Here is a 17,934-nt window from a genome sequence, read left to right on the forward strand (position 1 = left end):
GTAAGTGAGAGACTGGGTGTTCTGTGGCGAATGGGTCATCTCCTGTCTCCCCAATGCCTCTCTACCACCTACAAGGCACAAGTCAGGAGTGTGATGGAATACTTTCCACTTCGCTGGATGGGTGGAGCTCCAACAACACACAAGAAGCTCAAGGCCATCCAGGCCAAAGGAGTCCACTTGATTGGCACCACATCCACTAGTCTAAACGTTCACTCCCTCCACCACCGGCATACCGTAGCTGCAGTGTGTAATATCTACAGGATGCACTACAGCAACTTGCTAAGGCTTGTTTGGCAGTGCCTCCCAAACCCGTGATCTCCACCACCTAGAAAGCCAGGGGCAGCATGTGTATGGGAATACATTCATCTCCAAGTTACCCTCCAAACTGGATCAAAATCCTGGAACTCCCTACCTACCCTAACCTAGGAGCACCTTCACCATGCGGACTGAAAAAAACCTCAAGTGGATGCAAACAAAAGTGACCGTAACACAGTAAATGGATCTTTCATATCTTTCCCTTTGTAAAATAACCTATCTGCCAAACCAACTTACTTTAACTAAACTTATATAATATGAGGAGAAAGGAAGATTGCATTATCACCTGTCCACTCTTTAGATAATAACATTCTCAATTTACACAAGTATTTTTACAAGTATTGGGGAGCCCTACACGGCAGCGAGGCCTGATAGCGCAGGTGCCTAGCCCCAACTGAATGGTTGAAGGTTCGAATGGAGGGTCTGCTCATTACTTGATCCTACTTACCACTGCTGAAGATAATTTTACTTGTTCTTGGCTGGAAGGAGCACGTTCTATTTTCAGAGATGCCACTGGAGAGGGGCGGGAAGAGCTAACAGATGTATTAGTCCACAAACAGTATACTAATCAGTGATTATGGAAATAGTCTGATGTCGTGCTCCATCCCCTTCTGGACTAAAGGAAGCTGTGTGGCTCTGAGCATCTCCGATAGGGAACAGAGGTGGAAAAAAATAGCACTTGGACTAAAATGAAAGTTGAGAAAAAGCTGAGCTGCAGATGGCTAGCTTCCTTCTTCCATTGCCAATCTGCCTCTGTGTTTCAGCTGATTGCATTTCTTCCCGTGAACAATGAATGTAATCGTCTCGGATTATGCCATTTTTGTCAAATAACAAAGGTGAACCACACTACACTGACAACCAAATAACCGAATACTCAGTGCAGTCGCTACAGGAAACGGCAGGTTAATGTCTTTCAATCTATCAACCGAACAGCACTTATTGCAATGCCCATGCTTCAAATTTCTCAATAGTACAGTCATTCTAAATACTGTAATGTATGTTGCAAAATTCAAATATTTCCAGTTAAATAACTGTTCATTCACTATTCAAATGAATCACCATTAACTTACAAACCTGAATGGCAATGGTCAGAGATGTTACTTTGAAATGCTGCTCCACAACCTTTGCAACTTTCTGGCTTGTCTGAAACAAATCCGTCACCTCCTCTGGTTGTAGATCTCGAAAACGTTCTGCTGGTCTGATTGGGCACACTAACACATCTTTATTGTGTGTAGTCAAGGAAACATACTGAGAGAAAAATCTGAATTTCAGTAATATCTTTGATCACAATGAGAATAAAACTTCATTTAACATCAATAGCAAAATTGTACAATACTGAAAGACCTTTTCTTTCGTCTATCACCTGTGAAAAATATATATCTCTTTTCTGTAAGCTTCTAAAGTGATATTTTAAAGTCGAATCAGAGAAATGTATATTCCCATATTACATTATTTTAGTGGCACCAATGAATACCCACAGTTCTGGTAGGTCAGTTAGTTAGCTTTCTGGTGGTTGCTCTTCAAACAAAAAAATGTTGAAAAAAATTAAGGTGTTTGTCCTTTCAAGAACAAAAAACCATCCTGAAAGCTCCCATACGTGGGCTTTCCTTTCCTTCCCTTCCCTTCAAAAACTCCTTCATATCAGTGGAATTTGTCGCAATGTTTGACTTTAGACTGCTGACTTGAAAGTGAGGCCTTCAAGTTGAGTTCCCAATCCAACAACACACTTTGAAATTTCGAGCAGCAATGCTGCAGTTGTTAAAACCCAATTTTCAAAATCCTTAACCTGTGCCTTGAAATTTATTGCTGAAATTCTATAGCCTCTCATAACCAAATGTGCTAATCCACTGACTGGCACGTTAAGCTGAAGAGATAATGCTAGGATTGAAATTTACTTCATCTTCGACAACTGCACTTCAGTTCAAGTCATGTGATTCAATAATGAGAGCATTCCTCCTGTTGAAGTCCACCACGACATGGAAAATGGAATAAAACTGACCCACAGACTCCAATTGTACACTTCGTAAGTAACACATGCTAGAATGTATTCGAAGATAATTAGACATCTTGGGATTCAGCTGATAAGCCACTCAATCTTCACTCCTGTATTTATGACATTATCTAAACCCCAACATGCATGGCTGCCATATAACATACTTCCATTTATGTCTTATCCTTTATGGAGTGGTTGCATTAATAAATATTCTTGATAATGTCATGACCTATAGTTTTCTTCTGCTGCCTTTAATTACCTTAGACCCATTAACAGTGCCAAATACTAAACTTCATACTGAGAAATATTGGAGTGGGAACAAACTGGAGCACAACTTGTTTAGTCACTCATTCAGTCTACATATGCCAAAAAAGATTGCTTCCTATTCATAGTTCAATGCGTTTAAAAAATGAATTTGCCTAATTAATCTCTCAATCCCTTTCTCTGCAGTTTTGTTTGTAATTCTGGTATTATGAGGAAATTTTTTAGTTCACTCGCTGTTTTTAGCTCCAGTCTTCACAGGACAAAATCTTCATGATTTTGTATTGAGTTGTTCTTGAAATGTTGGTTTAACACGGACAAATGAAGGTCAAATCAACTCTGACTCAGTCACAATCTGCCACACAAGTAACCAAATTGATAAAGCATAAACTGTTTTTGTCACTGCTTCTATATAATAATACTCAATTGAACCTGTACCTAACGTTTTTGCACTTTGCACCTTTACCTATAAACATTTCAAGCAGTGGAAGATACAGAGCTATGGGAAGAAAGCAGGATAGTGGGGTTAGTTTTAGATTGTTCGAGCAAAGAGCTAGCACAGACATGATAGGCTGAATAGCTTCCATATGTATTGTAAACTTCTACAGTTTTATGATTTTTTAAAATCCTTTTTATGTTCTTGTTCTTGATCCCTTTGAATCACATATCAAATCAGGTCGGTAACCAGAGGGGACAGATTTAAGATAATTGGAAAAAAAGCTAGGGGGTAGATGAGAAGAAATGTTTTTATTCAGCGAGTTGTTATGATCTAGAATGCACTGTCTGAAAGAGTGGTGCAAGCAGATTCAATCGCAACTTTCAAATGGGCAGTGGATATATACTTAAAAAGGAAAAATGTGCAGGGTAATGGGGAAACTGCAGGGCAGTGCAACTCAGAGAGCCGGCACACGCACGATGGGCAGAATGGTCTTCTGTGCTGTATGATTCTATATGGAAATGATAAGTTAAGATATTTTGATGCACAAACTCTGCTTTCACTCTTTATCTCTATTTCATTTTTCCTCTCTTGGCCTTTCTCCTGTCTTTTAGTATCAAACAATACTTCTACTGCAAGACCTTGGTCAGGCCTCAGTTGGAATACTGTGTCCACTCTTGGTCTCGTCACATGGTGGGTGAGATTTTGGCTTTGGAGGGTGCAGAGGAGGGCCACTAGACTAATTCTCAGTTTAAAGCATCGTAGTTATCAAGATAGGATAAAAGACCTGGGACTCCACACTTTAGAGAAGCGTAAACTTAGGGGTGATCAGATTGAGGTTTATAAGATGATGAAGGGAATAGATTGTGTTTGAGTTATATGTTATATAGGTTAGGGAAGACCAGGGGCGACAATTTTAAGTTGTGTAAGGCCAGATCTAGGTTAGATGTCAGGAGGTGGTTCTTTTCCCAGAGAATAGTGGACCCCTGGAACAGGCTACTGGCTCGTGTGGTGGACTCTGGTTCGCTGAATTCCTTCAAGCGAGAGCTGGACCTGTTTCTGGCTGGCGTGGAGATCACTTCCTACAAAAGGTAGGTAATGCATAGAATTATCAGGTCCAGAGTGATCTCCTGGGCTAGTTTTCGATCGCCTAAGGTGTCGGAGAGGAATTTCCAAGACATTTTCCCCCCAAATTGGCCTGGGTTTTTATCTGGTTTTTCGCCTCTCCCAGGAGATCACATGGTTTAGGGGTGGGGTGGGGAGTGTATATATTGTGCTATACAAGGTATCACAATTGTGTGGGACAGGTTGGATGGACCAGAGGGTCTTTTCCTGTCTGTCATTGTTCGTACATTCGTAGGCAATAGGCCAGCAAACTGTAAATGTTGGTATTAGTAATCACAGTTAAATCTATAAAGTCAGAAAAGTCAAAGGCCCTGAAGCAAGCCAAGTCAGTAAAGCCTGCAGAAACTAGACTCATAAATCCTCAATATATTTATTGAGGATCTGATTCCAAATCCATATCCTAATACAGTATACAACAGTGGCTCAAATAGCCTTCAATCTACTTTCTACAAGTACGTGACTAACATCCACCAATTATCCAAAAGGAAATTAAATAGAACCCATCAGCAATGGACCACATCGGACACAATTTCCCTGATGCATGACGGGGACTACAGTGTACAGAAAGGCAGGAAAACTAACAGCAATATATTCTTGTCCAGATTTTATGTACATCACAATTAGATGACTTCACCAATCAAAAATTCATGAAGCAGCCCTAACCCCTTCCTGTCCACTGCTGAAATCACCAGAAACAAGAAATGTTTAACATGCCTGTTGTAGTGCACTTTGGAAACCAGAATGCACTAAAATCAGCCAAACCCTAATCCCACAATGACCAGCACAGTTTTTTTTTTAGCACCCGGATAAACTGGAATAGAAATCAGTATAATTTGGTCATTTCTATTCACTTTGTCTCATATCTGCTGCAAGCCTGCTATGTTTTTGAATTACACAGCCCGGAATTGTCTGCAATGGTGTAACATATGACACCACCCCAACATTTTGCAGTACATGTGCAGTGATATTTTAAAATATTTACAGCCCCGTACAACCGCCCTGAATTTATGGACTCAGAACCAGAAAACTGAAGAAGGATTCAGTAGGTCCAGCGTACTATCAAAGCAATGAGAATTGTACAGCTGTACTATTCTTGTTCCAGTAGAATCAGAAATCTCTCCATTTATTTTTAGAATTCTTCAAATAAGTCTGTTCAAGGTAACAACCGTTTCCTTCAATTTACATCCATAGTGTCACAGCAAATTATATTTCGATGGAGATTTCCATAACTTACGCCCCAAAATCAGGGCCATTTCACGAAGAGCGGGGAGGAACCCAGCCCAGCAGTGGCCTAGATTAAAGAAAGCTTTTGATTGACCTTTGAGGCTCTCCTCTTCTTCTCCACCAGGTTTTACCGCAGATACCTGCTCAGTAGGCAATTAAAATGCTATTGGGATACTTATGGCATCATAGGACCCCGATTAGCATATGTTAATGAGGTTTACGCATGAGCAGCAGACACTTCGGCCACCTGAAAGAAAGGGCCCAGTTAAAATGGCGGCAGATGGGAATTGAGCGGGAATTGGGCAGTAAGACTATGCACAGCTATTTTAACTACATGTCCGTCCCATTCTTGCGAGGTTAAAACTCCCCCTAGTGAATCCTAAGAAAGCAACAAATTAACAGTGCAACTTCTGTGTTGACCAGCTGAAGCCGCAATTACAAAATGTGCTAAAGTTGTATAAAGCTCTGGTTAGACCACATCTGGAGTACTGTGTTCAGTTCTGGGCACTGCACTTCAAGAAGGACATACTGGCTTTGGAGGGGGTGCAGCGCGGATTCACCAGAATGATACCAGGGCTAAAAGTGTTACATTATGAGGACAGGTTGCATAGTCTAGGTTTAGATTTCCTTGAGTGCAGAAGATTAACGGGTGATCTAATTGAGGTATTTAAGATGGTTAAAGGATTTGATAGGGCACATACAGTGAAACTATTTCCACTGGTGGGGGAGTCCAGAACAAGGAGGCATAACATTAAAATTAGAGCTAGGCCTTTTAGGGGTGATGTCAGGAAGCACTTTTTCACACAAAGGGAAGTGGAAATCTGGAACTCTCTCCCCAAAAAGCTGTTAAAGATAGATCAACTAAAAATTTCAAAACTGAGATTGATAGGTTTTTGTTAGGTAAGGGTATTAAGGGATATGGAACCAAGGTGGGTAAATGGAGTAATATACAGATCAACCAGGATCTAACTGAATGGCGGAACAGGCTCGAGGGGCTGAATGACCTACTCCTGTTCCTATATTCCGAGCGATATTTTGCTAATTGAACTGGCTTTATAAGAACAGATGTTTTGTAAATACAACCACAAACATTGTTGAACCATAGTTGACTGAAGCAGATGTTTAATTCTGCTTCCAATCTGTCATAATAATCATTTTCATACAGTAACTATATTCATGACTTTTCAGACAGCTACCAAGAAATCCTGAATTCTCCAGATTGCAATCTAGGTTATCAAAATAGAAACTATTAATGTGAAGGAAATCACTTTGCCCGCAAATGAAGTGCATGACTACGAATAACGAAGATACAGTTCATGAGATACATGGGGCAAAATAGCACACATCATTGTCAGCTTAGCTTAGTTCGTAGAACTCTTGCCTCTGAGTCAGACGGTTGTAGATTCAAGCCCCACTACAAGACTTGAGCATATAACTTAAGCTGACACTTCCGTCCTGCACTGAGGAAGTGCTACAGTCGAGGCACTATCTTCCAGAAGAAATTTGAAACCAGTTCGGATAGATGTTAAAGATCCAATGGTGCTATTTGAAGAAGACTGGGGAGTTCTGCCAGCGTCTTGGTCACATCTCTCCTTCAACCAGCACCAACAGAAACACATCAACTGGTCTTTTATCTCATTTGCTGAATGTGGCATCTTGCTATGTGCAAATTAACTACCACTTTCATCCATATAACAGCAGAGACAACACTTCAAAGGTAAATCATTGGATATAAAGCGAATGTGTGACAGTGAGGGAGATGCCCTATGGATGAGAAAGGGCACTATTTAAATGCATGTTCTTTCTTCATTTCTTTCAATATTAATCATGTAAAATTATTGCTGGTATTGAAAAATAATAATCACAAAAAAAATCTACTTTAGGATTCAGAGCATTGATTTAGTTACATATTATCAGCAAAAATATATGCATAATTCTTTGAAATTCTGATTTATGAATATTTATAAAGCTGATACATGAAGTGATTCTGTCATTCTTTAATTAATCAAGCACTAGTAACTTAATGAAAGCAGTCACATAAATTACCTTTTGGTACTTCTACAACTTTTTAAAAAACTGTATAGTTTGATAAAGAAATAAAGTATAATATGTTGAGCTCTTTGTAAGGTTGTATCAGTGAAAATTATGTTACTTGTAAAATGTTCAGAAGAATGGTTGGAATTTGCAAACTGTGGACTGTTCTAATACAAGGGTCTCTCTCAAAAAATAAAAATCCCTGAGGAAAGCATTCTGGATGAGAAAATGTTGGTAATAAATAACACAAGCAGTACAGAGCAATCGGAGTTTCACCATTTATTTCTGTGTTTATGCCCTGTTCACACAGCCTCAAGACAAACCAGCACCAATGGAGCTTCATTTCAGCAACCACCATCACTAGGCAATAACAAATTGCCTGAGTAGCCGTACTTCACTGCCAAACTGAAGCATGAGACAATACAAATAGAGCATAGGGGTTGCAGTTCTTTTCCAGCTACATTTTCACTGTCTCACAACAGCTTCAAGAAAATTATGATGGCAACAATGAATTCATCATATTTATGGAGAATTTAGTAAACACTTGGTAAAAAAAAGATATTAAATGACACAGGTTTAAATAAACAGGGAAAAACCATTCGAGTAAATAGCTTCATTGAGGAAGGTACCACCTGCTTGGGCACAATGGGCTGAATAGCCTCCATCTGTACTGATTTTTAAAAATTGACATGTTGTTACTATGGAGTCTTAATGATTTACATTCATAGCCTGTAATCAACAACAGCTTGCATTTATATAGCACCTTTAACGTAGTAAAACATCCCAAGGAGCATCACAGCAGCGTAACCCGACAAAATATTACACTGAGCCACATAAGGAGATATTAGGACAGGTGACCAAAAGCTTGGTCAAAGAGGAAGGTTTTAAGGAGTGTTTTAAAGGATGAGAGCGGTAGAGAGGCGGAGAGGTTTAGGGAGGGAATTCCAGAGCTTAGGGCCTAATCTTCTCATTGTCAGAGTTATCCTATTGCTTTTTATGTGTTTTCCTTTTGTTAAGGTATCAATCAACCTTTACATTTAATATTACACAAAGTCAGATTCTGTTGGTTGCTTGTATTAGTCTGATTTTCTTATTATTTCTTCTTTAGCAGTGACCACAATCAGACATGAAATGAAATCCAACTCCAAGACCACATTCATGGCTTGTATCATGGTATCTGCAAACTATAGATGGTAATTTGTCTATTTATTAATTGTTAGCCCCAGACTCTTCAAGTAAAAGTCTTTGGATACGACTAATAATAAATCAGCTTGGTTTTAAGTCATAAGTTCTGACAATATCTGGGTTCAGAATCAAATTTTAGCTTTTTCATTGTATCACCTTTATATAGGAGCAAGGAAAGCCACATGAAGTGCAAACGTCTTCACCATCTAGGTACCAGCTGTATTCAGTGTTTCAAGTGCGAGCTTAGCTTAGTTGGCATAAGACTCTCCTTTGAACCAGAAGGTTGCAAAATCAAGTCACACTCTAGAGATTTAAGCACATAATCCAGACTGGCATTTTCAGTGCAGTACTGAGGGAATTCTGCACTGTCGGCGGCGCCGTTTTTTGCATGAGACATTTAAACCAAGATGCTGTCTGCCCCATGAGGTGAACGTAATAAATCGCATGGCACTTTTTGAAGAAGAACAGGGAATTTTACTGATATACTGGCCAATATTTATCCATCAACCAACACCAGCAAAAACAGATTATCTAGCCATTTATCTAATTGCTGTTCGTGGGACCTTGTGGTTTGTAAATTGGCTATCAAATTTGCTAGAAAACTAAAAACAACACTTCAAAAGTAATTGGCTATGAAGAATTTCTTTCTTGCCTTCTTTCTTTCATCAGCCGCTTGTTTCAATGCAACATAAACATTACCAGGTTTCCCTTCTGTGAGGTGAGGTCATTAGCTACCTTAAGAATTTCTGTTAACTGCTAACCTCAGCTCTCCCCATGCTCCACCCAAAACCTTTTGAGAGATATACTGGGTTAAGTGCCAAGCCAGTGCCACCAGCTCCCAACCCGCAGGTCTCATGCAGCTGGCAGCAGCCCCATATCAAACTTCATGCATTTGCAAATGTTGGCAGCTGGGAAAACCTTTCAGGCTTAGTGAATCTGGTGAGTTTACTTTGGTCTTGCCACAGGCTGCATAATCAGGTATCATCGACACCAGCATGCTTCTTGCCCAATATACAAGGAACTATGCTTGTACTGTAACTTCACTTAAAAATAAAATACCTAAAAAGAATGAATTCCATGCCAAACAGTTTTTTTAATACATGCTGTTTACCGAGGACCATTAATCCTTCTGCTCAACTGCTATTCTTCCATGAACAAATGAAAGTCAATACAAGTTCAACTGTCAAATTGAAAGATAACATTGCATTGGAAATGAAACACGTGACCTAAATGAATGTGAAATGAACCTCTAAGCTGCTTGGTCTTTGGCCAAATGAACATTTGAAATCTTGACTTTTTTCTTTCCTCTACTGCATTGTGTAAAAAACTGCACACGTCAAAAATAATCCTCAGAACGTGTAGATGATGAGATTTGTCAATGAAGTGTGCCATCAGCTCACGGTAGCATATCTTAAGGTATTGGTCCAGAAATTGCTTCTAAAGTAACGTTGAGCTCAATGGCACTAACTGCTATTAGTGCCAAAATTGAAGAGAAAGTTCCAGCATCCGCACACGTGCATCTGGAATCTGGGCAGGAGGGCAAGTTGATGATTGCAAACTGATGATTGCACAGTGTTCAGTCCCATTCGCAACCCCTCAGATAACGAAACAGTCCGTGCCCCCATGCAGCAAGACCTGGACAACATCCAAGCTTGGGCTGATAAGTGGCAAGTAACATTCGCACCAGACAAGTGCCAGGCAACGACCATCTCCAACAAGAGAGAGTCTAACCACCTCCCCTTGACATTCAACGGCATTACCATCACCGAATCCCCCATCATCAACATCCTGGGGGTCACCATTTACCAGAAACTTAACTGGACCAGCAACATAAATACTGTGGCTACAAGAGCAGGTCAGAGGTTGGGTATTCTGCGGCGAGTGACTCACCTCGTGACTCCCCAAAACCTTTCCACCATCTACAAGGCACAAGTCAGGAGTCTGATAGAATACTCTCCACTTGCCTGGATGAGTGCAGCTCCAACAACACTCAAGAAGCTCGACACCATCCAGGACAAAGCAGCCCACTTGATTGGTACCCCATCCACCACCCTAAACATTCATTCCCTTCACCACCGGTGCACTGTGGCTGCATTGTGTACCATCCACAGGATGCACTGCAGGAACTCGCCAAGGCTTCTTCGATAGCACCTCCCAAACCCGCAACCTCTACCACCTAGAAGGACAAGGGCAACAGGCACATGGGAACACCTGCACGTTCTCCTCCAAGTCACACACCATCCCGACTTGGAAATATATCGCCGTTCCTTCATCGTCGCTGGTTCAAAATCCCGGAACTCCCAACCTGACAGCTCTGTGGGAGAACCTTCACCACACGGACTGCAGCAGTTCAAGAAGGCGGCTCACCACCACCTTCTCAAGGGCAATTAGGGATGGGCAATAAATGCTGGCCTTGCCAGTGACGCCCACATCCCATGAACGAATAAAAAAAACCGAAGTAATATCAGCTCTAAACTAAGATTTAACGGCGTGGCAAGTCTTAATGACTGCCAAACAACCTCTCTGGCACTGAAAATTAAATTTTAAAAATGTGGAGTCTCATCAATTGTGATTTTAAGAATTGTTGGACAACTTTATAAAAAATTTTAATTTTTTTACTTTTTCTTGCTGTCTCTTTTGTCTCTATCTTTTAATTCGATATTTCTTACTCTCTTTATTTCGCTGTCTCTAACTGTTCTTACAAGATTTTCAATTTTTTACCTTTCTCTTCCTGGTTTTGACTCACTGACTCTTTGCAATCTGATTGGTCGAGGGTAGAGAGCAATCCTCTCATCGCTCACATGCGCCCCGATATTAGCGGGGAGGCGGGATGGCAACGGGAGGGGGGGGGAGCGATTGGGTGCGTGGGTAACCCGCCCAATAAAATCCGTCCGTTCCCCAAGCGATCGTGGGTAAATTGGAGCCATTTACTGTGGCTTCCGGGTTTGCCGTCGGAAAGCTGCGCAGCGGGCGGACTGCGCACCCGCATCACAGGCCGTCAGCTGGAGGGGCTCAATTTAAAGCGGCAGTCCTCCAATGGCTGCTCCTGGAGGAAACACACAAATAGCACCATGGAGCAGCCCAGGGGAAAGGCTGTTCCTAGATTCAGTGATGCCTCACTCCAGGTGCTACTGGATGGGGTGAGGAGGAGGAGGGATGTGTTCTACCTGGCGGACGGGAGGAAGTGGCTTGCCTCTGCCACCAAGAAGGCCTGGCTCGAGGTGGCAGAGGAGGTCGCCAGCAGCAGCAACATCCCCTGCACCTGGATCCAATGCAGGAAGCTCTTCAATGACCTAACTAGGTCAGCCAAAGTGAGTACACTTACTCATTCTCCTACATTCCGTCTTCCACATCACCGCCCCCAACTCATTCTGCACTGCCAACACTACTCTATCACATCACTCCTCACACCCACTCAAACCACATCCTCAACTTACCTGCACTTCCACACCACTTGCTCAACTCCCCATTAGTCAGCCCACCACTACCACTCAATCCAATCCTCATACAATGTCATGGCTCTGTCTCATACTCACCCTCTGATGCATCTCTTTCACGGTCAGCCGCACCCAAACCAATGCATTCAGCGATTGGCCATGTCACCATCACTCACGCAACATCTCTACTTTCTCCCCTTATAGGAGAAGAGAATGCAAGGGAGAGGCCGAGGACCAGAGGGGGGCCATAACAGGTAGTCGTCCTCATAGACACGGAGTAGGAGGCGCTTGAGCTGAGCCACACCCTCGAGTGCCTGTCCATCGGGGATGTCGAGACTGCCACCCGACAAATGTCCGGTGACAGAACTTTAACATTCAGCACACACAATATCAATTGATGTAAACATGCCTTGCCATCTTCAGCACCTGAACATCTGTCATCATGCTTAATATTGCCTTCTGTTCTCTTACAGGGCCTTCAGCGTCCGCTGGCCTCTGAGGGTGCACCGTCACATCTGAGCGAGCCATCCACCAGTGCAGATACACACACTTCGGTGGGTCCCCGTCCGCAGTTAGTTGGGGGCGCACATGATGAGCTACCACACACGTGAGCACGAGCAGACAATAGTGGCTGGGGCAGCTGTGGAGAGTCCGCGTTGGTGGGAGCAGTCTTGTCCAGGCTCTGCTCAGCTGGACACAGATGCTGAACCCTGGGGGCCATCCTTTAAAAGGACAATGATCGAGGGGCAGCAGCACATTTGCGAGGTACTGGAACAAGTGCCATGTGCACTCTCCACAATCGCGCAGAGGATGGAGGAGTCCAACTCCTGCATGAGTGGAATGGTGGCACAGGTACGGGAGGGAATCTCTGAGATACTGTCACAGGGACGTGAGGGCATCTCTGAGATAGTGTCGCGGGTAAGTGCGGGAATGTCTGCGATGGAGGGAAGGCTAGCCTCCATGGAGCTTCAAGCACAGATCACAAATGAATCCATTCAGGCCCTGACAACGGCCCTTCAGACTCAGGGTGAACAACATTCTGCCACCTTAAACAGGCAGGCAGATACTCTAGCACTGGCCTTACAAGGCTTCACACATGTCCTCCAAACTGTCGTCCAGCAGAGTGGTAGGAGTGGTGTGGGCCTGGCCCAGGGGAGGGATGATGGCGAAAGGGGACATGGAAGTGGGGACGCCACTCAAAGCATCCCCCCCCTCTCAAACACTACCTGCAATGCTGCCTCCTCTCCAGGTGGTCGAGTCTGCCCCTGCGCAGGTGCAGGCAGAGCAGTCTTTGGAGGGGCCCTCATGGGCACCGAAACCCAGAGGGCGGAGGCCCAAAGCAGCTAATCGGTCAGGGCATGAACAAGAGCAACCTGCCACTACGTCTGCTGCAGCCACAGGGGCTGCACTATGTAGAAGTAGTCGGAAGCGAAAGGCGAAGGTTTTGTAACCACAAAGGGGATGCACAAGGGTGTTTGACGGTGGGTCATGTTTTTTATTTATATTTGCTTTTTGTTAAACGTACATTAAATATTATTATTGTCACCACTACTGTCAGGTCTTGGGCACTCGTGACTGGCTTCTGTAATAAGGCCCTTTCATGAGGTTCACCATGAATGCCCACACTTGATGCCACCCATTGGGTCACTCTACAGTGGGCATATGTATAATTGCAGGACTGTTTTGTGCAGGGAGATTGGGGGGTTGGGGGGCGGCTGGTGTGGGCACTGCTCTGTCTAGGTGGTGAGGACTGGAGTCTTCACACTGTCTGCTGTTAGGAGAACCGTTCACATATCAGTGACTTCCTGGCCTCACGAGCAGCCAGGTGAGCCGCTGTTCTGCCCATGGGTTACTCTTCCTCCTCTTCCTCCTCCTCCGCCTCCTCTACCTCCTCCTCAATGTGGGTGGCAGATGTGGATGGGGCCTCCTCAAGCAGCACCCCTCTCTGTTGTGCCATGTTGTGCATGGCACAACGCACCACTATAATGCGTCCCACTCCGTCTGGTGCGTATTGAAGTGCTCCCCCAGAACGATCAAGGCACCTGAAGCACATCTTGAGCAGCCCTACAGCATGCTCAATTGTAGACCTGGTAGCGATGTGGCTGTCGTTATATCGATGCTGTTGCTTGGTGGTGGGGTTCCTCAGAGGTTTCATGAGCCACGTGTGCAGGGGGCATCCCTTGTCCCCGAGGAGCCAGCCCTTGCGGGTGTTCAGTGTGTGGAAGAGGGGCAGGGTGTTGGACTCCCGGAGGATGAAGGAATCGTGGCAGTTGCCAGGGTATCTGGCGCACACGTGAAGGAATCCCTTGCGGTGGTCACAAACGAGCTGAGTGTTGATGGAGTGAAAGCCCTTCCTGTTGATGAACAGTCCTGGCTCATGTGGAGGTGCTCGTATTGCTATAAGGGTGCAAAAGATTATACCCTGCACCTGTGGGAAGCCAGCCACAGCGTGGAATCCCACTGCCCTCTCCGTCTAGCTGAGGTCGTCCATGGGGAAGTTGACGTAGTGCGAGGCCCTGGTGACCTGCCTTATGCACTTGTGTGCAGATGACTGAGAAACCCCAGCGATGTATCCGGTGGCACCCTGGAATGATCCAGAGGCAAAGGAGTTGAAGGCAGTGGTGGCTTTGACTGTGACAGGTAAGGAGATGCTGCTTGGCCCAGCCGGGAGCAGCTCGGCATGAAGGAGGCTGCAGATGTCTGCGACTGCCTGGCGACAGAGACTGAGCCTCCGTATGCACTGCTCCTCAGAGAGGTCCAGGAAGCTGACCCTCGGTCTGTAGACCCTGTTGTGAGGGTAGTGCCTCCTGCAATGTCGCTCTCTCTGTTGCTGCCCTCCGTGCTCTTGTGCGGGTGCCTGTGGCGCAGCACTGTGTTGTGAAGCTCCACCTTGCGGTGGTGGACACCGTGCCTGGCGAGGCTGGTGATGTTGCTCATCCTTGGATGAAATGATGAATGCAGCCATGGCGCCCACCCGATCCTGACGATGTGAGTTTGAGGGGGTCTGCAAAGTAGGTAAATATTTTTGCATAGCAGGGTTTTGGGTGGAAAGTAAGAATTTGAGTGGAAACACAAAGGTCTTGCAGCCAAAACTTTGTCTGAAGTGACAGTGTGCCCTGCTGCAATAAATTAGGTTTTCTCCCCACCTGTCAAATAATCATTTGCATCTCCCACTGGCTGCTGGCTGAAACACGTCTGTTGGAACAGGGAGTGTTTCCCACAGCACGGGAAACACGCTGAGGATCCTTCAAAATTGCACCCCTGCCAAATGTCGACTCAATCAGGTATCTCAAGTACTTCAACTATGTGTACAAGTATATAAATCATCATTCCACCGGCTTTAATTGCCGGTGGGAGTCCCGCATTCGGGAGGCACGCGCGCACCCGAACGGGAGAACCCGGAAGTCAGCGGGTTGGAGCCGGGCTCTGAACCCGCTCCGGACTTGTACGATTTTAGGAGCCCCCCCCCGCTCCCAACGCACCTGCTCCGCCATCCGAAAATCCGCTCCACCATCCGGTTCTAGCTCCGTTGGCGTTAATGCTGGACTCTTTTCAGACTTGAATTAGAGGAAGTTCTCGCAGTAAAGACTGTGGGTGAAAATGAATCTATGGAGCGGCGAGCGCCGCTCAGAGCAATTTCTGGGCCAATGGAACTCACAGAAAGTGCTTCCTTTTTGAAAGTTTATTCTCGGAATGCGGGTGTTGCTGGCAACACTGGCATTTATTGCCCATCCGCAGTTGCCTCGAGAAGGTGTGGTGGGTCTTCCAGGAGTATTTTTTTACAACTGAGTTGCTTGCCACTTCAGAGGGCAGTTAAAAGTCAACCTTATTGGCATGGAACTGGAATCACATATAGACCAGACTGGGTAAGGACGGCAGGTTTCCTTCCTGAAAGGACATTAGTGAACCAGTTGGGTTTTTACGATAATCCGACAGTTTCATGGTCACTTTTACTGACACCAGCTTTTTATTTCCAGATTTTCTAAAGTGTGTTCAAATTCTCAAATTGCCACAGTGGGATTTGAAATTATGGATTATTAGTCAAGGCCTCTGGATTACTCGTCCAGTAACATAACCAGTACACTTCCTATAGTTTTATAGATGGGCTTTCAAATTTGTCACATTTCAGCAGTAATGTGTGATTTAAAAACTTTATCTTAAGCCCTCTTGATTTCTCTTTCGTGCACTGATATCAGGTCGGAGGTAATACAATTCAATTAAAAAGACTTCTCTCAGTCCCAAAATGTATATACCCTTTCCAACAGATGTATGTATGAAGGAATCTTTTACTTAGAGGAAACATTTTATAATGGCAAATGTCCATGCTCCCTCTCTGTCTCTCTATATTTTATCAATACTGCTGTGGTCAAAGCTTCACTGGGCTTACCTATCTGTTCCTCCAAAGCTGCAAATATGTCACTTGACACACCTTCCTCCCTGCATCCTCACTATGTTGAAACAAAGGCTCATTGCAGCATCTTATTCCAATGCATCGAATCATACAGCACAGAAGGAGGCCATTCGGCCCATTGTGCTCGTGCCGGCTCTTTGAAAGAACTATCCAATTAGTCCCGATCCCCAGCTCTTTCCTCATACCAATATAAATCTTACCTTTTCAAGTATTTATCCAATTCCCTTTTGAAAGTTACAACTGAATCTGCTTCCACCACCCTGTCAGGCAGTGCATTCCAGATGATAGCAACTCGCTGCGTAAAAAAAATTCTCCTCATCTCCTCTCTGGTTCTTTTGCAAATTACCTTCGATCTGTGTCCTCTGGTTATCAACCCTCCTGCCAGTGGAAACTGTTTCTCACTGTGTACTCTATCAAACCCCCCAACATTTTGAACACCTCTATTAAATCTCCCTTAACCTTCTCTGCTCTAAAGAGAACAACCCCAGCTTTTCCAGTCTCTCCACACAACTGAAGTCCCTCATCCCTGGTACCATTCTACTAAATCTCCAAGGCCTTGACATCTTTCTTAAAGTGTGGTGCCCAGAATTGGACACAATATTCCAGCTGAGGCCTAATCAGTGATTTATGAAGGTTTAGCATAACTTCCTTGCTTTTGTACTCTATGCCTCTGTTTATACAGCCAAGGACCACGTATGATTTTTTGACAGTATTATCAACCTGTCCTACCACCTTTAAAGATTTGTGTATGTGAACCCCCAGGTCTTTCTGTTCCTGCACTCCCTTTAAAATTGTACCATTTAGTTTATATTGCCATTCCTCATTCTTCCTCCCAAATTGCATCACTTTACACATCTCTGCATTAAATTTCATCTGCCACGTGTCTGCCTATTTCACCAGTCTGTCTAAATCCTCTAGTATCCTCCTCACTGTTTACTACATTTCCGAGTTTCATGTCATCTGCAAAATTTGAAATTTTGCCCTGTATATCAAGTCCTGAATGCATTCTTTGCAGGAGCTCAAAACTATGGCACTCCCTACCTCCCTCAGTCTTTCCTTCCACCTACAATCTTCAGTCTTTTAAAACCTAAGCATGCTGTCGCCTTGTTACTAATTCTTGGTGTACTTCACCTCTTTTCCTTTTTGTTCCTGTGGTGGCTTTTCTGCATAATGAGTGTCAACCATCCAACTTAGCTTCTCAATTAAAACAGTCCATTCCCAAATATACAAGCCAGTTGCATTTGACATGGAGAGTCAGTATTTCAGGGGCAATGTCTTAGCGTTAAAAGGACAAAAATCAGTGCCTCATTCCCCCTGCCCCAGTGCTACTGCAAGGCTCCTATCTTCTGTTGCACTATGAAATTCCATTCACAATGTACAATGATCTTTAATCTCTTACAGCAGCAACAACACCAATTTGTGCCTTTGAGCCCTGAGGGGAAAGCAGCACTTTAGGGAAAGAGAGGAAAATTCCAGCATTAACTTGTAGTGGGGGAGGAAGGAGAATGCCATC

The 17,934-nt window shown here is 44.0% G+C and overlaps 1 protein-coding gene across 4 annotated transcripts in view; it reads right to left on the reverse strand.

Moving 5' to 3' along the window:
• The window catches only part of fhit (fragile histidine triad diadenosine triphosphatase), an 838,012-nt gene that overhangs the window by 256,724 nt on the left and 563,354 nt on the right, over nt 1-17,934 (reverse strand). For all 4 annotated transcript variants that reach the window (XM_067998830.1, XM_067998828.1, XM_067998827.1 and 1 more), the window contains exon 4: nt 1,390-1,535. In XM_067998830.1, the coding sequence (XP_067854931.1) occupies nt 1,390-1,535 (146 nt within the window). The remainder of the gene's footprint in view (nt 1-1,389; nt 1,536-17,934) is intronic.

This window comes from Heptranchias perlo, chromosome 17 (assembly GCF_035084215.1).
Source record: "Heptranchias perlo isolate sHepPer1 chromosome 17, sHepPer1.hap1, whole genome shotgun sequence".
In the NCBI taxonomy this organism is placed as follows: Eukaryota; Metazoa; Chordata; class Chondrichthyes; order Hexanchiformes; family Hexanchidae; genus Heptranchias; species Heptranchias perlo.